At 50.5% G+C, this 21,494-nt stretch overlaps 1 protein-coding gene, 1 long non-coding RNA gene and 1 other non-coding gene across 3 annotated transcripts in view; 2 read left to right on the plus strand and 1 right to left on the minus strand.

Moving 5' to 3' along the window:
• ABCA4 (ATP binding cassette subfamily A member 4) overlaps window positions 1-18,338 on the minus strand; it is a 129,685-nt gene extending 111,347 nt beyond the window's left edge. The window contains exons 1-5 of the mRNA XM_020283187.2: window positions 18,239-18,338; window positions 10,396-10,489; window positions 9,183-9,324; window positions 6,605-6,744; window positions 1,077-1,204 (exon numbers count right to left, since the gene is read on the minus strand). Coding sequence (XP_020138776.2) covers window positions 1,077-1,204; window positions 6,605-6,744; window positions 9,183-9,324; window positions 10,396-10,489; window positions 18,239-18,304 — 570 coding nt within the window. The 5' untranslated portion in view covers window positions 18,305-18,338. The remainder of the gene's footprint in view (window positions 1-1,076; window positions 1,205-6,604; window positions 6,745-9,182; window positions 9,325-10,395; window positions 10,490-18,238) is intronic.
• On the plus strand, window positions 904-3,648 carry LOC105885750 (uncharacterized). Its single transcript, XR_002222403.2, has 3 exons — window positions 904-982; window positions 2,016-2,127; window positions 2,235-3,648. It is a non-coding gene; the product is annotated as an uncharacterized LOC105885750 (long non-coding RNA).
• Window positions 18,339-19,154: 816 nt separating the features above from the next.
• On the plus strand, window positions 19,155-19,258 carry LOC142869896 (small nucleolar RNA U13). The gene has a single exon (XR_012918443.1). It is a non-coding gene; the product is annotated as a small nucleolar RNA U13 (small nucleolar RNA).
• The last annotated feature ends 2,236 nt before the right edge of the window (window positions 19,259-21,494 follow it).

The following is a 21,494-nucleotide window of genomic DNA, read 5'->3' on the forward strand; positions in this document are numbered from 1 at the left end:
GCACCCAGGAGGCTGGGTGGGGAGCCCAGGAGGGCAGCAGAACCACCTAGAAAGCTTGTGCAAACACAGACTGCTGGGCCCCATCCTAGAGCTTTGGGCTCAGTCAGTCTGGGGTGGGGCCTGAGAATCTGCATTCCTCACGAGCTCTCTGGACTTTGAGAACCACTGAACTAAAGTAAGAAAGAAACACTGGATCAGGATTGAGAAGACCTGGACTCTGCTCTGGCTCTGACCATTTCTAGCCCTATCACTGTGCACAAACCACCCCATCACAGGACGCCGAAGTCTCCCCATCTGTTTGACCCATTTCAGGGTCATTGTGAAGAACAAAGCAGCTAACAGACTTGAAAGTCATGTGTCAGTGGTAAAAACGCTCTGTGTAAATAAAGGAGATTATTAAAAGGGATGGAAAACACTTTGAGGTGTATAGGTCAGAAAAGCACCGGCGGGTAGAAGGAGTTTGCTGGGCCCTGAGGAGAAAGTGGTCCAGGAGAATAGCAGAAGCAGGTTCTAGAACCTCAGGAGGTCACCTCAGCACCTGCAGGGCCTGCACTGCCAGTTTCTCAGCCCAGAACGCTCCTGTCAGTTTGCACGGCTGCCTTCCCTCCAGTCAACTCTGCTCAAACGCCATCTCAGGAAGACCGTCCCTGGCCATCCTGTTAGGACTGCCTGTCCCACACTGCTGCCATCCCTCTCTAACTCCTGACCCTGCTGGGTTGTCCTCCCAGCACCTACCACAACCAGAGACACGTGGCAGAGCAGTAACTACTCATGTGACTGTCGCCCAGGGTTGGGGCTTTGCCTGCCTTGTTCCTAACTACTGGCTGAGTAAATGAATAAACCTTGGTTTTGTCACCTGTAAGAGGTCTCCAGCCACATGACTCCTAAGGTTCCTTCCAGTGATAAAAACCTGAGAGGCTCTAAGTGTTGCCAGGATGTGTGCGGCTTCAGAGTCCTATGATGAGAGCGTGCACTATCTCAGGTGACCCCTGGTGTTCTTCTAAATACAGAGTGTAAGCCGTGGGCTCTGGGTGTGAAGGCCTCTCTCAGGCTCCCCGCCAGTGACAGCCACCTACCTGCTCCGGACGGACTTGGGAGTTGACCAGAAGGTAGACAACAGAGTCAGGCAGGCCGATGTTTTTTATGAGAAATAGTGTCAGTGTTTCTTCATCTTTTAGGATATCCCTTATTCGTATTCCTCTTCCTGTACATGAATGAAAGAACACGGTGTTGAAGAGGAGCTAGGTCGGAAAGGGAAAACAGCTAGAAGTGATTGGAAACATTCCTAACTTGACTCTCGGAAGAAGGCTCAGGTCTTGGGCTCCCTGGGAGCATCTGGGGATGGGGAGAGCTCTTGCTCGTAGGCTCAACACAGCACAGCTGAGGGAGCTGGGCACAATTCCACGAGAAGTCACAGAAGGTAGAAAAAGGGAGCTGGGGGTAGGTGGGGGTGGCAGATGCTCTGTGGGGTTGGGCCAGGACAGGGCCTCTCAAGGGGGGCAAGCGGGAAGCTGGAGCAGGGCTATTTTGTCCTCCCCCCGCCCCAGGAATATTTGGCAATATCCAAAGACATTTCTGGTTGTCACAGCTGGGGAGGTGCTGGTGGGTAGCGGCCAGGGATGCTGCTAAACATTCTGCCATGCATGGGACAACTCTTTCTCCCACAAAGAATTACCTGGCCTCAAATGTCAACAGTGCCAAACCCTAAACCCTGGTCTAGGACTGCAGGAGGTATATGCTCTGCCTACACTGCAGTTGTCATGGGATAGGCGACCCTTCTTAGCATTTCTGCCATCTCAGCTCAGGCTGAGATGCTCAGGTTGTTGTCATGAACTGAGAGATGGGGCTGTTGAGAGCAAGAACAGCTTTGTGTGGAAAGAGGAGATGGCCCATCACGGGGCTTGCCCTGTGAGCCCTCATATGCAATCCAGCTCCTCTCAAAACCCATGGGAAGCAGGAGTTCCTTTATAAGGAGGCATAAAGGACTGCTAACTGTTAAGGTGACCTTTTGGCAGGTGACTGAGCCTCTCCTTGTGTTGGCACTTTCTGCATCTACCTCACAAGATTGTTGTAGGAGCAACATGGGGTAAAGGAGCCTGGAGTGCTTAGCTCCCAGGCCCTAAGATGGTGAGTACTCAACAAATGCTTATTCTGATACATTAATATCATGCTTACCCCTCCCAGGAGATTCACACAAACACCCAGCACCCTCTTCCTCTGCTTGCTTCCCCCAGGGCCAGCACGCAGCCTCAAGACAGCCACTGCTGCAGTTCATGGGGCGCTGGCCAGAGAAGAGTCCAACAGGCCTAGATCTCTGTGAAGCCATTTCAACATGAAGGGAAAGCATTGGGTTGCATGAAAATGCTGATCTCTGCACCTAAGGTCTCCAGGAGCCTGGTGACTGCTTATCTCCTAGCTCTTCTCTGACTAGCTCTAATCATCACACGCCCCACTGCTTCCTGCTCCCAACTCCACTGCATCCTATCCTCTCCCTCTTCAAATTCTCCCCTCCCCAGGCAGCCAAGAATCCTGTCCCCCGAGTGCCTGACAGCCATCCTTTCCATTTGCAGGTTTTGACTTCCCCTGTACAGCGCCTTGTCCAGATTGACATTGCTGATAATTTCCTCTTGAAAGGTCTTGGGTCAGCACCACAGGCCTGCCCACACAGCTGGGGCAGGGGTTAACCAGCCCCGGGGGTCCACCGCACGGACCGGTGGGTGCTCCTGAGAGCCGTGCCAGCCGGTAGCCCCCGTCACTCCCCTTTGCACAGGATAAGTCCAAGGGGTTTGGGGGGACCTGAACACAGGGACCGAAGGGAGGAGGAGGGCTCTGGGAGGGGCTGCTCTCTTTTATTCTTGCCTCCCTCCTTTTCCATGACATAAATCCTGCTACCTTCAAACCCAGCTCCCCCTGCTTTTCCTCCTTCCCCTGAGGCACAGCTCAATTACTGTTCTCCCAGTCACTCCCATCTACCAGCCTGGTGTGCTCGCATTCCAGCAACACCGTCCCCAGCACGGACGCGCACACCCCCGCACGCACGTACGCACGTACGCACGTACTCACGCACGCACGGAGGCACGCATACACGTACGCACGCCAGGGCCTCTTGAGAGTCGGGGGCTATGGATCCTGCTTTATTACACACCTCATTGCACCTAGCACTGCTGAGCACACAGATGTAAGGCCTTGAGGTCACCTCTCTCTGACACCCAGCAATAGAGCCTGACACGGAATCAGGGTCTCAATAAATGTCCACTGAATGACAAAAGGCACTCAGTAAATACTTGTGGTGACCTGAAAGTCAGGACCCCATTTGACTGTTTATCTCTTAGTTATTCTTTAACTCACTCACCTGACCTTACATACAAATATCTTGCAGGGAAAGGGGCAAAACAAGGGGAACGGGCTGGATTTGGCCAGGCATTGCACAATAGACCACCCAGGTGACTGGGGGGTGGAGGCCCTGGGAGCAGGGGAGGAGCGTGCTGGCTCACCCTGCACCTGAGGAGGGCTGGGGCCACTCTGCGGGGAGAGCTGGGCCCCAGCGCAAGAGGTGGCCGATACCAGACAGAGCTTTGCTAGACTCCTGAGGGAGACATTGGAACTGAGAGCCTGAGGAAAGAAAAATAAATTTAGTTTAAAATGTGGTTCTTCTTGTTCCCTTCCCTGGGAGGATTAGAGGCTGGGCGGTGGGGGCTGCTGAGGCCCACGGATCTAAGGGGAGCTGAGGGCTGGGCAGCAGGAGGGAATGTGTGGGGCTCACACGAAGAAGGTGTTTTAAAGATGATTGAGAGACCACAGAACTTGCTTGGGGGGAGAAGGGAGGGGGCACCATGTCTGGTCTTTTACCGTTAATCCTCCCCTGCTGAGAATGCAGTACTACAGGTTTGCTAAGAAAGGAAAATGCTGCCCGGGTCAGCCACTGGCATATTTTCCCAGGTGACCGGGGAACTGACAGGCAAAAGCACACCCCAGCGTCACACCCCACCTCGCTTTCAAAGGCTTGGCTTTGGGCTGAGGATGCTCACAGCGAGCAACGTCCCCAGATGACTCTTGGAAAGACTCTGAAATAGTCTGTGGCCCCAACAGTGGGCTTCAGTCTCTGGCCTGGAATTCCTTCAGAGACCGTGTCCCTTACTTGGGGATGGACCTCTGTCCCCTCTCCCAGACACTAAGGTCAGGGCTTCTGGAGCCTCTATTCCTAGCCTTTGGGGAGTCTTGGCCGGCCTTCCTGAGCCCTTACCCTGGACCTACTTTTTGTTAGGAAATTCCACCCACAGCCCAAGGCCTGCAGAAGGGCCCTCTCGAATGTCAATGCAAAATCAGTCCTGCTTTGGGGTTAAGAAGTAGTGATTTTGGTTCTTATATACACATTGTAAAAACCACAGAGAAATTGTGGTTTGAAATTACTTCCTTTACACTTCCTTCCAGCAAGGCTCAAGTGATGATCAGACACTTAAATGAAATGTCTACCTCATCACAGACCCCACTGGACGCAGGAGCTGTATAGTCATGCCAAGAGTTGGACAGCCCATGTCCCCATGTGCTTGTTTAAACCTGGAAAAACACACCTTCTGGTTGGTGATGGGGGGGATGGGAGGAGGGTAGTTTCTTACTATTGAAATGCTAATTGTACTCATACCTTATAAGGTTCTTTAAACTTGAGCTCACTAAAATAAACTTCTACCCAGAGCAGCAAAGAATGTAGTGTTTGTAATGTGGTTTGTAGAAAATAACCACATAAAGTCTGGGCTTTACTATTTTTGGAACAATTAGAATGTAATTAAGCAATCTTAATGCCCCAATCTGAACATACTCCTGTCCTTTCTTGCTTTCAAGGGGAGAGAAGGCAGACGGGGGCCAGATGGGAGGAAGAGCCAATTCTCTTTGGAGCAGTTTCTCCTGCTGACTCCCAGGGGCCCTTGAAGCCCCCCACTTCCCTCTACCGGGCACCCCCACATGCTGTGCTCACAAGTGTTTGCTCACTTGTCTCTTTCCAATTCTGCTGTGTGAGCCCTCTGTGGGCAGGCGCTGGGCCTGACTCATCTCTCCACCCACAGAGAGGAACGGGTGCCTGGCTCACAGGAGGCGCCTAATGTGTGCTGTACGTTGAAGAAGCTGCACCGCTGGGGGGAGGAGCCCTGGGGGCTGATTTAGATCATTCTCCCACCTGTGTTGTTTGGCACTCAGAGCGGAAGCTGTTCTGTCCAGCCCCTCCCATCCCCTTCCTCATCCCTGTCAACCTCCAAGGTCATCCTTAGAGTCACCTCCCACCCCATTCTAGGAGCATATGTCTCCCAGAAGCTCCAAACTGCTGTCCTCCAGCCTCTGAGCCCTGTCCCTTGAGCGATCTTCCTGCTCCCAGCAGCCTTTTCCTGGAGGGCTCTCTCCACCCACCAGGCTGCAGTAATCCCCGGATTCCCAGAGTCTTCAATTCCTCTCAACCGCTCATTTACACCCCTCTGGGGAAGGGGTTCCAGCTGCCATGTCCTGTCCCTCTAGCCATTCTCAGAGGAGCCTGCTACAGACGTGACACCGCACAACATCCACTTAGACTTTTAAAGAGACATGTTGGTGTTGTTGCTGCTGCTGGTTTCTGTGTATTCATTCACTTTCCCACGGGGAAAAGAGACAAACTCCTCCCTCCCTCCTCCTCGCTGCTCTCTACCCAGGCGCATGGCTCCTGCCATCTTCCTGCACAACCACAGCAGGGTCCATGTGGGTGCCGGCAGCCCAGCTCCTCATTCCTGCCTCCCCCTCACCTGACCCTGACCCTGACCCTGACCGTGGCACCGCTTCACCACGGCCACACTCAGGGGCCTGTTCCCACCCTTCCTGCCTGCCTTCAAAATCCTGAGTTCACGTATTTCACTTTCTGACCTCAGTTACTTACACAGGGCCGTGGAGCCCATGAGACCTCTACTCCCTGGACTGCCCATTCCCCCGGCCAGTCTCAGTCCCTCTGGCTTCTTGAACTGCCTCATGCAGCCTGGACCTGGTACATATGGTCCAGTCACTGCCCTCAGCTCCGTGCCCACTTGACCTTGTGTGGTACCTCCCTCCACACCCCAGCCCTGCTTCTCTCTCCACCTGCTCTGCCTCAGGGCCTGGGTGCTAAATATTACCAGGAGAAACAGTACAATGACACATCTGTATGTCAAGAGAACATGCGGTCTCTGACCTCCCCGGCTCCTTGCTGATACGTGGCATTGCTTCCACATGTCCCATTAACTGTCTCTCCAGGCCTCTGTGAAACTCTTGCACACCTCTGCCAAACTCTGCAAACCCTTCTCCCCGTGCTTCTGGGCCTTGACCTAGCTGCATACTCCCCAGAGTGCCATCTCTCTTAGCGTTCTTCTTTCTGCCTCTAGACTTACCTGGGATGAGACCTTTCCTACCCTCCTTCCCAACTTCCTGCCTTCTCCCTTCCTGGCGTGGGAGAAGAGGCATCTTTTCCAAGGCGATGCTCATGCCGCCTCTAGAACCGGTCCCTTCTTGCGTCCTTTAGTATTTTTTCCACCAAACCTTCCCACTCTTCCCTGTATCTTCAGTCTCTCCGCTGAGTGAAGCAAGTAATGGTGGAGAGCACTGAAGCCCAGCTTACCTGCGATTCTCTGAGGGTGGGTCCGGAGGGTGTCCATGAACTGGGACAAGGTTCGGAGCTCTGTCCAAACTTGACCAAGGTGCTGGCTCTCTGGTGCATCCATGAGGAGTTCTTGAAAATCTCGATACACCCTTGCTAAGCTGGAAGAAGGACAAATATATTTCATCAGTAAAGAAATACCTATCTTTTAAATAATAATAACACCTTGTGCTATTTTTTAAGATACCATGTGCTTGACCTAGCTACTACATTATGTATCGTTACAATACTGCCAAGGCAGAAGGAGAAAGAGAGATTTTTACTTCCTCATAGATATAAGCAAACAGACAGGAGTGGTGAGCGATTGGTTCAGGCTTGCAGCTTTGGCAGGGCCGGATCACCTCTCAGACCCATGCTCTGTGTGTCTCTTGTCCAGAGTAGCCTTAAACAGGGTGACATTGGTATGTATTATAGGTGGGTCTTCCCAGCCTTCACCGCCCCTCTGAGACCTGCCCTTCCAGCCGCTCACGGGGGCAGGCTCTGACAGCCATGCTTGATCATAAGGTCCTCCCCGCACACACATGCACACACGTGCACATATGCACCTCTGCCGAGGCCCATCGGACGGGGAGAATGAAGCTGGGCCAACCAGATTGGTTCCCAGGAATTGGAACAGTGTTCAAGGTGCTCTTCTGATTGCCCAAGCTGGGCTGCTGTGGACTGGGTGACCAGCAGTAGCCTGGGCATTGAGGAACAGGGAAGACTGGTCCATGGAGAGAGGTGACCAGAGTGGACGAACTGAGAGGCAGAGAGGCTGGACCTTGCAGGCCCAGACAGAAGAGAGCAGAGGAAGCAGCTCCTGACGGCGCTCCAGTTCTTGGTCTGTCTCTCCTGAGCCCTGCCCTGCTGCCCTTGGCTTTGTGAGAAAGTCTAGCATCTAAATCATACATTTCCTGCTGGGGCCTGAGCTTGTTTGAATGAGTTTCTGCACCTTGCAAGCAGAAGAACCCTGAATAAGGTTCCCCATACTGTGTGTATGGCATGTGAAACCCAGATTTCCAGGTTCAAATGCCAAGTGCGGCTGCAGCCTGGAACCCCCTTGCCCAGCTCCCGCCCTCCGTCTTCCCCAGTAGCATCTACAATCACTGCCAGGGCCAGTTCCACCAGAGCCCCGCACAGCCTCCCTGATCCCCCCATGGGTCCCCGTGGGGCTCTGGACGAGCAGATGTTTCTTTTTGGGAACCTCAGGTGTCTCTAGTGAAAGTGAAGGCTGTACACTAAAACTTCAAGGCAGCGTTTGCGGCACTGTGAGCCCAGCGAAAATGTCATCTCCCTCACTTTTTTCTAGGAAGAAAGGTGTTCCCTGTTCTCTCTTCCCATAATCCAGGAGTCAGCAAACAGATAAATATTATAGGTTTGCAAACCATGCAGTCTCTGTCACAACTACTCAGCCCTGCCATTGTGGGGCACAGCAGCCATAGTTTGTTTCCAGTGGAGAGGGCCACCTCCAAGCTCAGGCTGACCTATCAAATGTTCTTTTTCTTTTTTAAGTCTAAATGCAGGTTTGTCCTGGAGGAATTACACTGAGCTCCTCTAAGGAAAAAACTGAAGTAACCATATATCTCAGTTTCCCCGACCTGGTGTTTATACAAGTAGGGTAAAGCTTGGTCCCCAACAAGCCCTTTTTGGTGACCTTCAGGTATAACCTTCACAAAGTGTGACTCAAGGTCTGCAGAGCAGGTAAGGATGGCCCTGTGCACATCCACGAGCCTCTGTCTATAGGACATGCTCACACCATGTATTCCCAATGCTCTGAAAGGGGATTCCAAAAGTAGACTCTCTTCCTATGGGATTTGACTTAAAATTCGACTCTAGGCCAGAGGTTATTAACCTGGAGTCCACAAGTTCAGTTCCCTGAAATCACATGTACAACATACTGTTTTGTGTGTGTGTCCATTTTTCTTTGGAAAGGGGCCATCAGCTTTCATCAGCTCTCAGCATGCTAGCCAGCCCCACAGGTTAAGAATCACTGCTCATGAGCCAGGTCCCAAGACCCCTCACCATGCAAGGCTGCGGACGGCCGTCACAACAAAGGATTTGGAATTTGTCTTTTTCTCCCAGGAAGTAAGCTTCATCTTGTAAATCTGATTTCATTTATCTTTTCAATGCTCCTTGAAAATTTTCTTAGCCCTTAGATGTCCAAGAAAGCTTTTAAAGGAGCAGTGATCTGTTGATCTGTTGGGGTTGAGGGGGTGAGGGGAACTGAGTGTTTCTGACTCCACCCTGGTCATCTGTCTAGGAGGCAGTGGACACAGCTCAGCAGGGGGCTGCCATCAAACTCCAGGTCACATCTTAGGGGTATAAGGACCAAAAATTTGTGTTCATGTGGTCTCAGTTTGGTGCTTTCTCCCCAAGTGTCCTGATATTAATGGAATGTTCCAGAGAGGAAACCTGCTGTGCTCCTCAGAGATTAGGGACTCAGCAAGCCAGGAGAACACTTCCCATGCTGCATGCTCTGTGTGCTCATGCACTTCGGTGCAGGGCAGGAACGAAGGAGTGTGCAAGCTCCTCCCAGCACGGTGGGTACCTCAACACTTACATGGAGTTATTATAGTTTGACACAATTCCAGGAGATTCTCCCGGGGTGGTGCTTCGAAAACAAGGATTGTTCACATTGCAGAAAATCCCCTGGAGCCACGGCAACATTCCTGCCGAGGGCATCGCCTTGTTGGGAAAATGGCCTTTAAAACAGGAAATGGAGACAAGAAGTTAGTCATGGAGACCAAGCTGGATGCAACCTTAGGAGCCTTGGCCCTCTCCCTCATTCACCGACATGTCAGAAGCAAGAACACCTCATACATGCCAGGCCCTGTGCCAGGTGTTGAGACAAGGCCTCCTCTCTCAAACTCCCGGTGTAGTGGGGAGACAGGCAAATATTCTAGCAGAGACATGGATGGAAGTGGAGAAGTGGAAGGAAGGGGGGACAAATCATTTTGTGGTGGGAGGGACGGGGTGGGGGGGTGTTAGCTCAGGAAGGCTCCACGAGCTGCTGACGCTGGAGAAGAGGTTCATCCATCCATTCGACGATCAACAGTGTGAGTTCAGCATGAGCACCCACCCCCAAGCAAGCTGCAGGCTGCAGGTTAGCAGTTCCTGAGGGGTGAGGTAAAGAAGCAAGAGTGTGATGGACGGGAGGTAGATTCAGAGCTTGAGGCCTGCCACTCATGAACCAGGGGGTGAAGGACAATCGAGCAACTTTGCACAACTGTGGAGGCTGCCCAGAGGGAGCATCACATCAGCTGCCCAGAGGGAGACGTCATTTCGGCCAGAAACCAGAGGAAAGCACTCCCAGAATGGTAGAGCATAAAAGAGTCTTTGGCCAGGTTCATCCTAGGTCCTTGGACACCTCAGAGGTCCCAGAAATAATTTTTTATTAAGTATAATTTCATAGAACCCCTTTTCCTCATTTTTCTCTAGCACTGTGGATAACAAATCCCCTAAATTGGTCTCTGAAATACTTTAGAGAACTCATCTATAATCTTATAATCTGTTCCCTTTAAAACAAATGAGAATTTAGATACAAAAAACAAAACAAACAAAAAGAAATTCCACAATCCTTAAGTAACCACATGTGAGTATTTGCTTCGAATGCATAGGATTAAAAATTTGTTTACCGCTGATGAATCTATTTTATGCATGTAGATATGGAATGATGATAAGCAGATCCAATCCCTGCACCCCCAACCCGAAGACCTTTCTAGACAAAGGGACCAGATTGGTGTCTCTTTGGGCCCAGGCCCTGCCATGCTTACATTCATGCTGGCTGTAGAGTGGGTTGGCATTCCTTAACCAGATCAAGACCAGAAACAAAGATAAAGGCCACACGAGTTCCACCACAAAGCGAATCTGGAAAAACAAAACAAAAAGAGAGAAAGGCCAGTGGTGCTAAGAGTGTAGGAAACCACCAGAGCAGACGTACTTCACCTCGGCGCCTGTCTATGCAGTGGACCCACTTTGGTTCTGGTGTACTTGCCTAAGTACTTGCCTGGTGTACTTGCCTGGTGTACTTGCCTTTTATCCCCCCTCCTACACTGCCTCTACCTGATTTACACCAACCATGTTTTCTATCCATCTGGGATTCACTCTCTCTCTGTTTGAGAAAGCTACATCAGTACAAAACTTTGAGAAAGGAGCCTCAAGATCATGGGCTTCGGGGCACTTTCGATGTCGCTGTGCTCATGAGTGCAGATTCTGACTCACTGGGGTCCCACCCGAGCTGCATTTCTCATGAGCTCCCAGGTAACACTGATGCTGCAGGTAGTGACTTTGCAGATGAGGAAAGAGGCCCAGAGAGAGCAGGTGACCCGGGCAGCGTCACATCAGCAGTGACAGCATCAGAACCAAAGATGCAGTCCCCAGGGCCCCCTGTCTCCAGGGCCAGTGCTCTCTCTGCCTGCCCTGCTACCTTGCCTTCTAGCACAAAGTAGACCTTGCAAATGTGGTCATTGAATGAATGAAGGAATGGATGAGCAACTGAGCAAATGACTGTGAAATACTACAATCCACAGCAAAGTCCAACAAAAATCTGGTTTACCAACATTTTTCCTTCAACAATGTTTGTTGCTTAAAGAAACAAAGCACGGCATACTGCCATGGGTTTTTACACTAGAAGAAGCTACTGATATCAACATATGGTTGAAAGTTGATATTTAAATTTAGGTTCAGTGTGGAGCTTAAGGACCCTTGGCTCCAAGAGAAGAGCCAGTTGACTGTTGTAGCCCCTACACTGTGGCATTGCTCGAGATGTGGAGGCTAGAGCTGGGGCATTATGCAGGGGAAGGAGGAGGGGGAATGTGAATTGGGGACTGTGAGGGTTCTCCTACCCATCGCCAGCTCCAGAAACCTTAGGAAGGAAACCCATAAGAACTAAAGGAGATCTTAAGCACTGGCCAGGAATAGACACTTAAATACATATAGATCAGTGAGGGGCTATTCACATGGTCTTTAATTTAATCCTTTGTTGTTTTCCTCTCAAAGAAATGTAAATAGGATCTTAGCAAAATAGGGGACCCCCTAGCAGGTGCTCAAAAAATGTTTGTTCCTTTCATGCTGGTAGGGACAAACCATGTTCTGCTTTTTAAAAAATGGTCTGCTGGCAACTGAATTACAACAAATTAGAAAATAAATTGGTAGGAAAAATGTTTGTGCATTGAAGAAAAAGTAAAAACTGTCTAGGGGCAGATGGTGATTGTGCAGTTATAACTTTTTGTAAAATGTTTTATTCAAAATATGTATAGGAAGGATGTGTTAGAGGAAGCACACACACACATATGGGAATGAGAAAAAATAGTAGATTTTCTTTAAGGCACTCATTTTTCAGGGCTCCTGCTACACTTTCTCTCACAAGATGGCAAAAATATTGGGTAATCCCCACCTAGTGTTGAGAGGACTGACCCCAAACACACTTGCTGGCATCGGACTGTTGGCAGCTCCCCTCACGGCATTCAGATCAAGGTTGGCCAGGCTGGAACTCTGCCCCAGCGGCCCCCATCTCACTGCTAGCATCCCCGCCCCGACCACACACAGCTCTGCCGAGACTGCACTCTCTTATCACTCTGCACACTTTAGGGTCATTACTCCTGCAAGGAAGTGGAGCCCTCATGGGCTGGAAGATTCCTGAGAGCAGTGACCACATCTGTCCTCATCGCTACTGTGATTCCAGCACCCCACATGGGGTGGGACTCATAATAGGTGCTCAATAAATATCTGTGAAATGAGGGAGCCTTTGTCAAGACTGGTCTAGGAGGCCTCACCGGGAAAGCTGGAGGTGACACAGAGGCTTGGGTCACCAACAGTGTGCAGATTTGACAAATGGCACACCCCAGAGGCATGTACACTGGCTTCTGCCTTTATGTGGGATCCTCCTGTCAATGGGTAAGGCCTGGGAGCAAGTTTGACAGGATACGGGCAAGTGATGAAACAGGAAGTTGTCCCTGGTGTCTTCACCAGGGAAATGGGACAACCAGTCCAGATTCCACACATTTGACTCCTCCTTCAGACAATTGTCTGCAGTGTTGGCTTGCTATCAAGTTCGTTGGCTGCCTTCCACGTAGCAACATCGATCTGGAGCAGGCTGGTGTGCTGAGCACCGATGCTGCTTTGGGAGTGGTGGAAAGATCTGTGTTAACAACCCCTTTTGGGTTTGCTTAACCCCCGAGTCTCAGTTTTCTCATCTATGGAATGGGACTGCTACTTTCTCCTACAGTGTAAACTGAGGGTTAGGAGCACATCACTCTGGGGTCAGGTACTGGGTGGGGTTCCTATCCAGCCTGCTACATCTTAGCTATATGACCATTCAAACCCCACAGGAGCAAAGGGTCTCACCTGTAAAATGAGGATGATACCGGGACCTACCTCCCAGAGCAGTTGGAGAATCAAATGAGTTAACCTTGTCAAACATGGACAGCAGCATGTGGCACAAGGTAACACTCAGCAAACGCAGCCACTTATTACTGCCTCGCAGGACTGTCATGGGGTCACAGGGACACTGTAGGTGATGTGCAGTGTGTCTGTCACTGTAGGTGACACTGCATGTTGTAATGGCAGAAGAGCCAGGAAATAGCATTGAAATTATCTTCGAGCTCTTAGGCCTGCCCTCCTCTTACAGGCATGTCTCCTCCCTTTCTCGATTCAGAACGGCTCAGTTGCCGGTTTGGAAACATGGGGCTTCCTGAGAAACAAGGCATGCACTGTCCCCTGCTCCATACAGAAAGAGCAGCTCACACCAGGGAGGGATCCGCCAGCCTTGCCTACCTGTCCCCTGGATAAAATGTGTAAGCCCAAGCTAGCACATCTCATGCCTCCCTGAAAAGCTTGCAACACACTCCCTCATCCCTTGACTCACTCACTCATTCTTATATTTTTAAAGTACCTGCTCTCTGCAAGGCATTGCAACTTGAAGTCCTCCCATCAGTGGGCGGCAGGATCAGCATCTCCTTCTTTCCTTCTGTGTCTGGCCCTAGGACTGGTACCACTTTGCCTGTGTTCCTCATCACAACTCTGAATCAAGGCTGCTATTTTCTGCCTATCACCCCTGCCCTCCACTGCCCTAGATCAGCACTTCCCTGTGGCTGCGTGCTGGGGCCACGTGGGGGTCTCGGGACATGCCCCGGGCCAGTGACATCAGAATCTTTGGCCATGAGACATCAGGATTTTGTAAAGAACACCTTTCAGGTAATTCTGATGTGCAGCCAGCGCTGAGAACCACTGGTCTAGGTAGTGGTTGGTAATCTTTGAAAAACATTTGAGAGATGAGTGTTACTGTTCTAACTCTGTGAGCACGTGTTTTGGGGGGCCGCATTTCACGCTTCACTCCCTGTACAAAGACCAGCAGCCTGACAGGTCTGGCCCTTTCTCCTGCCCCTCCCGAGTGAGGCTCAGCCCCACCCCAGAGCCGCATCCTGGTCCTTGGTGCTCAGCTGTGGGCAGGCATACCCTAGGGAGAGATTCCACAGCGTAATTAAAGACATGTTTCTGGGCAGCTCTGACTCCCGGCCCCTTCCCTTGAAACATGTCTGTAACTTTAATTAAGCCCAGCTGAGGCTCAGAAGGGGCTGGTGGAAAAAATTTTTCCCCAAAACTGGTATTTCCTCTCTCTCTCTCTCTCTATCTTTCTCTTTCTTCTCCACTCTTTACCATCTAATCTACGTGGGGACGCGCGGGAGGAGGGAGATTTCTGGCAAGAGCAGAGTTGTGCTTGTTGTTTTTGAACTTAGCCAGTTAGATTTCTTTCCTTCGCTCTGTGTTTTTGATTTTAAAGAGGGTAGCCAAGGCTTGAAAGGAGCCACATAATCCTCCCTTCCACACTGAGAACCAGATAGGGTGCTTAGCCTGGACAAATGTGACCTGGAACCTGGGCGCACTTGGAGCTGGCTGCCCCACCGCCCTGCACCTGCCACGTCCTCTCACCTGATGCCGGGCCCAGGACAAAGGCCACAGCTGTCTCAGGTGCCCAGGTCCGGGGGGCAGGAGATGATGAGGCCCCTGCTCTCAGGAGTCCTCAGGCCTCCTCCAAATATCCTGTCCTAGCCTGCAGCAGAAGATGACACGGAGGGGCCCTACGCAGTGAGCTCTCAGGGACAAAGGACCTGCCTCGTGACCTTCATACACCCTCCCCAGCACAGCGCCTGTCCACAGCCAGTAGGGGCGGCGTGTATTTACCTTGAGCAGTGGGGGAGCACTCGTCATTGGGAACACAGGGGTAGGGACAGACCCCTTGGGGAGTCTTTTCTCACCCTCGCCGACCCCCGCGCCCCCTCTGAGCTCCCGAGCTCATCCTCGGCCCCACACCACGCTTCCTTCTACTCCATGTAGCACACGCCATGCTGCCACCTGGCTCTGAATTCCAGGAGGGCAGTCAGTGGCTGTGTCTGGCTCACCTTGGCAGAGGGCGAACACACATCCCAGTCTGCCAGGCCCGGTATAGTTTACATGTAATTGTCCTGGTGCAATTATCATACTGCTCCCCTTCACTTTCAAAACTGCCCTGGTTTGGAGAGTAAGTTATATGGTCACTCCGTCTTGGGGACATAATGACCAGCCTATTAGATGGGGCTTCATCCCGGGGGGCAGTGTGGTGTATCGGCCGCGTCTGCCTGTCCTGGAGTCACACAGCATGGGTTTGAATCCCAGGTCCAACCCCACCAGTCACTAACCCTCCTCTGGAGCCTGGGTCACCTCATCAGTGCGGTGGGGATGACAGCGGGCTCTCTCACGGAGTCAGCGGGAGGGTTAAATGAAGTAATACACTTAGCACTGTGCCAGGCACTGAGTAATACTTGACAAATGTTAGCAGAGGAAGAAGAAAAGGAGGCAGGAATGCAGAGATCTGAAGATTTTCATCGTATGCCCTTAAGGATTGGAGAGAAGGAATGAGGAAATTTGGTATCTGTTCTTATTCTTGCCCCGCTCACAGGAGTAAACACCCCAAACTGTGGATGTTTGAGGAATTTAAAGCCTAGGAGCCGAGTTATGGGCTTGGTGAGTTGTACTTTTCTTAGAAGTACCATTTTTCTAGAGGCAGAAGTTTCCAGAAGAACCAAAAGCTTAGAAAGGAGCCACAGACCCCTCTCAGAGCTCCTGAGGGGTTATGGGGGCTGCCTCCCTCTTACCCAGACATTCCAGAAGCTCCCAGAATGTGGTCGCAGTGGGACAGCCATCTGGGGCACACCGCACAGAGACCTCAGTTTCCAGGCCACTGGGATGGCATCCAGTGAGCCCTGGCCCAGACCACGCCCGGCCCTGGGAGCTACACCGGCCAAGGTCCTCAGCCTGATGCTCCATCCCCCTGGGGAGAGGACAGAGCCCCTGAGCAAGGGGACAGCCACCAACACCAGGGAAGGGAGCAGACTGTGAGGGCACATGAACCAAGCCTGTCTTTGAAAACAGAGGTATTCTCTGTAACAGCAACGTGCTTGCCACAGGAATGGAATCATTTCAGGCTACCAGTGATAGTCCTCAGATATGTTTTTTGAGGACCACAAAGAGCACAACAAGAGTAAAGTGAACTGAGAATCTTAATTTCTTATGGTGGAGGGAGGGAAAGAGAGAGAGAGAGAGAGAGAGAGAGAGAGAGAGAGAGAGAGAGAGAGAGAGAACAAGGGCATATTGGATTTTCCTTGGCCATCCACAGACTACACTCATCATGTAGGCAGGAACTGAGAGGAATGTCTTATTTGCCATTGTATACCCAAGAGCCTGGTGCAGTGCCTGGAAATTATTGAGTAGTTGTGGATTGAAGGAACAAATGAATGAATGAGTAAATGTAATAATGAATCTTGTTCAAGCTTTGTCAGTATTTTCACGCAAGAAAGGAAGCTCCTGGAAAAAAGGGGCTGAGTCTCTGATACCTGTTAGCACTTGGCTCTTGGGGGCAACAAATAACTATAATGCTACTATGGAAATGAAAGAGGGAAGCAGCCAGAGGACAGTGGTGTTCCCGGACAAGCCGGCTCTGATATGGCTTCCCCCTCCAGCACTCCCATACCCTGTCCCAGCCACACATAGACTTTGGACATCGGTGTGTACGGCTGGGTTGTGTCCCTTGCTGCTTGCTTTGTGCTGGTCATGGAGCTGCCCTTCCTCAGCCCCACACCCGCTGGCCACCCAGGGCTCTGGCTTCATGCCTGGGTCTGAGACCAGGCTCAGAGACCCAGCAGCCCCCTTGTGGCACCCCCTCCTCATGAGTCCTAATTTCAGCTCCACAGACCTCCTATCTATGTTCCCAAGTCTTAATAATTCCTCTTCCTTCCCTTGGTTCTCTCAGCCCTAGGGGGTAGCTGTGTCCCATAGTTGCTAGCCCCGTGACACCTCAGAGTTCTCTTTCACCCTCCCACTTACCAGCTTTGTACTTAGCTAACACCTTTTCATACAAATCCTCTCCGCCTAGTCCCTCACTGAGACCTTCACTCATAGGTGTCAGATGTTCCATCTCTTGGCCCCATTTCTTCCCTACTATTCCTTCCCATGCTCAGGACAACCCTGGCCCAGCTACTTAAACCCATTCTGAATCAAGGTTTAGAACAAATACATCTCTTCTTCCCTCTGTTGGGTGTCCCTCCCTGTCCACTCCCCATCTCCCCCGTGGCTTGCTGCTCCCATCTTTCTAATCCCAGTCCTACCCAGCCCTCATCCTCCACCCCTCCCTTCCCTCTCTTCGCAGTTCCTCGAGTCAGTTGGCCTTTGTACAACGTTGCAAGGCTTCAACAAAGTGCATTATTTCTTTATAGTTACATATTCACGCCTTACCCCTTCCCAGAAATAAGGTACAGAGGCCAGTTGGCATTTCCAAGTACACCCTTGAGGTTCTCTGACCTCCTGTGGCCCTTGCCTGCATTCTCATGGGATATGTGGCCTATGCTACTTTATATTGCTCTTAGTCTCAAGCATACTTCGGATTTTCCCAGCCTGCATAGAAGCCAGTCCAAGGTGGACTCTGTGTCTTACGCTTTAGGTTCCTAGCCTAACACAGCCCGGCTTTGCTCGCTGAAAGGGCTCAGGAAATGTCTGTGGGGTTAATAATGTGTCACATCTCATTGAATCTAGGACGCAATGAACTGTAACATGCACTGTTATTTTTCTGCACCCCTGAGAAAGAAAAAAATGTGTCCAGTTAAACTGTGACTTGGTCGTGAGCTCTATTCCAATTTCAGAAAAGTTAAAACGTGAAAAAACAATGTGCCTGGTAAATGCAATGAAAGAAGCTATCCCTGAGCTGGGAGGCTACTCGAGTGGTTGGGCATTTTTGTTTCCTTGGAGCCTGCGGTGGGATTGGGGTTCCTCCCACGGCCCTGTGTGGGTGCTCAAGAGCGTGGTGGGCTGGGCTGGCAGGTTTAAGACCCGAGGTGGGGGGAGGGATGGGCAGGCAATGGCTTCATATGCAGCGTGGGCAAAAGATTTTCATATGGCCGAGGACGGAGAAGCAAGTCCTCCTGCAACGGCCCTCGTCAGGGACTCACAGGCGGCTCCACACCGCCCGCGCTGACCGGCAGCCAGCCCTGACCCCTCACTGCCGGCCCCCTCCCCACCCCAGCCTACGCTTTCACCCTGTTCATTTGCTTCATGCCTCACTTTGAAACCACAAATGGTAACTGTTACCTTTTGCCTTTTCCGCAGGGTCCAGTTCTTCCAGAGCAAAAGCTGTATCTGTCTCGCGAAGCCCATGCTGGGGACCACAGGAGCACCAGGACTCAGGGCCGGGCTCAGAGCGCCTCCGGTTCAGCCTGCCGTGTCCTTCTCCTGCTGATTAAAGGCTACTTTTCCCCTTCAGAGCATAATCCCTTTTAATTACATGTAAGCCCTTTGCCGGGGAAAGGACCGGGGAAAGGAGGCAGACACCGTGTAGGCTCCTTTTAGGAAGACAAAGAGAGACCTCAAGGCACAAGCGGCTGGGCACTAGGGAATTGAGGTGGGGGCATTTCATGGGAAACCAAGACCCTTGGGTGACCTCCTCCATCAGAGGGGTTTCTGGGGTCCCTGAGGGGATGCCTTTGGATATATCTGGCCATTAAGTTCAGGACAGAATCTCTGTGCATAAATGTAGGCTGGACATTTGTCCTCCGCAATGGCCCACCATGAGCTGGCATCCAGGGTGTGACTGCCCCTTTATGTCCAGTCAACTCACCTGGCAGATCTGAAGTGATCCCTCCTCCTTTCAGCCCTCTCTCTTGCCCTGCAGTGACTATGGGCCAGCCATCTGGGGCTCTCTGAGCTTAGTGAATGGTAAATGATGTTTATGTCTTCTGCAAACATTGGCCAACTTGTCCTGGCTGCCTGGAGCTGAGCTGAACCCCGAGGTTCAGCAGGACAGAGCCTGTGATTGATTTGCAGTGTCTGGCACAGGCTGGGGTGTAGGAGAGGCAGCAGGAGAGTCAGAGCCAGTCACTGTCACCCCTGCTGGACAGACTCATCATCAGGTGATGGACCTGTGACCCCACAGGACTCCCACACAGAAGCTTCCCTGGTTCTCTACCTCCTCAAATCTCAGAAGTTGTTTCTCGTTGAAAGACTCTAGATCCTTTGGTAGTTCATACGTGTGATGATTGGGTGTTTGCGCACATGTGTGAAATGCGCCTCCCTCGAACCTTGTTGTGATGTCAGCACATTACTCATCTGATGTGAAAGGGAAAAAAAGAAAGAAAGACTCTAGACCCTTGAGACCTCGATAGGGGTGGAGGGAGAACCGTAGGGTAGGAATGGACGCTGGTTTCATGCAGTGGGTGGGGTCTGGTTAGAAACACGGGACAGGGACTTGGATAACTCAAGGAGTGTGTGACAGGCCTACAGGCTGTGCATGGTGGGGCTTCCAAGAAGAGAAAGAGAGTTTCTACTGAGAATGCCAAAAAGGCTCCTTATAGGTAGTGGCATTTATTGATAAGTTAGGCTTTGATGAATCACAAAATAATACTTTTGTTTGTGATTTACAAACTGCGTTTGCATGTTGTTTCATTTTATACTCACTACAATTTTGCGAGGTAGATATTTGCCCTATTTTATAGACGAGGAACCTGAAGCTTAGTGAGATTAAGTACTTTGCTCAGGGTCACACATGACAATGCTGGGTTCTTGAATAAGTAAGTCATTTAAACTCTATGCAAAGACAGGGAGGCAGGAATAGCGTATCCTGCCCAGGAAAACCACAAGAAGGGAAGTATGGCTGTAGTGAAAGGTATGGGTGGAGGATACTGGAAAAGGAGACTAAAAAGGGAAAAGGAGGCCAGACTGAAAAATTGATGACAATGATGATTGATTCAATTGAAATTTACTGAGCACCTATGAAGTGATCTTCCCCCTACAAGTGCAGGTAATCCTCAAACAGAAGCAAGCTCTGTGCAGAACCAACAAGACTTTGCTGAATGCTAAAGAGTATGGGTTTCATCAGCCAGGAGGCCATGAAAGATTTTAATCCAGTTGCTGCCAAGAGTAGTCCGTTCACACTGGCAGCAGTGTGGGGATAGATTAGAGGACAGCAGAGAGCCTGAGCAATGGTGGTGACAGCCACGATGGAGAGAAGGGGAGGGATTGGAAAAATAGGAAGAAAGGAGACACAGTAGTACTGGGTGATTTGTCAGAAATGGGTGGTGAAAGGGACAGTGAAGTCAGCTAGAACTATCAGGGCTTGGGGTCTGGCTGGGAGGATAGTGAGATGTTTATAGCTGAGAAGGGGATGCTGGAGGAGAGCCATGGTAGTAGAGGAGGTGGGAGAGAAGAGGGGTTTGCATTTGTTATATTGAAGCTGAAGTCCCTATGACAACATCTGCGTGCAGATAGCATTGGCATTGCATACTTGGGTCTAGAGTCAAGAATGAGCTTCTCGGATGCAAACATATATTTGTGAATTATCAACCTATAGGTGGAAGATTAAGCCCTGAGAGATTAAGCCCTGGAAGATAAACTCAGAGAGCATGTGATGTTGCTCTAGGGGAGCTACAACTGGTGAAGGAATATGCCTCCTTCCAAATTCCCAAAGGGAAAAAAAGAAGTGTAGCCATAGGGTATCAGTTAGGTAAATAGTGTTCTGGGATAGTTTTTAAATGGTTCACTTTTCATAGAGTTAGAAAAGAGAAAGTCAAACTATGAACACTTTGTTATATTCCTTTGATGATACTCCAATTGCATTATTTGCATGTTCTAACTAGTGTTCTTTCCTGAACAAATCTGTTTGTTGGTGTTGACATATACATAAAATTTATCATTTTAACTATTTTTTTTTTGAGACAGAGTCTCACTCTGTTGCCCAGGTTAGAATGCCGTGGTGTCAGCCTAGCTCACAGCAACCTCAAACTCTTGGGCTTAAGCTATCCTTCTGCCTCAGCCTCCTGAGTAGCTGGGATTACAGGCATGTGCCACCATGCCCGGCTAATTTTTTCTATTTTTGGTAGAGATGGGATCTCGCTCTCGCTCAGGCTGGTCTGGAACTCCTGAGCTTAAACGATCCGCCTGCCTTGGCCTCCTAGAGTGCTAGGATTACAGGCGTGAGCCCCCACACCCAGTCATTTTAACTATTTTTAAGTGTAGAGTTCAATAGTGTTAAGTACAGTCATACTGCTGTGCAGCCATCATCACCGTCAATTCCAGAACTTTTCATCCCAGTCCCTGGCAATCACTGTTCTACTTTCTGTCTCAATGAATTTGACTACTGCAGGTACCTCACATAAGTGGAATCATATTTGTTCTTTTATGTCTGGCTTATTTCATTAAACACATTCTTTAAGTTTCATCCATGTAGCATGCTGTCTTAATCCATTCAAGCTGCTATATAACAAAATACCATAAACTAGGTGGCTTATAAACAACAGAAATTTATTTCTCACAGTTCTGGAGGCTGTGAAGTCCAAGATCAAGATGACAGTAG

This window comes from Microcebus murinus, chromosome 2, assembly GCF_040939455.1.
Source record: "Microcebus murinus isolate Inina chromosome 2, M.murinus_Inina_mat1.0, whole genome shotgun sequence".
Lineage (NCBI taxonomy): Eukaryota > Metazoa > Chordata > Mammalia > Primates > Cheirogaleidae > Microcebus > Microcebus murinus.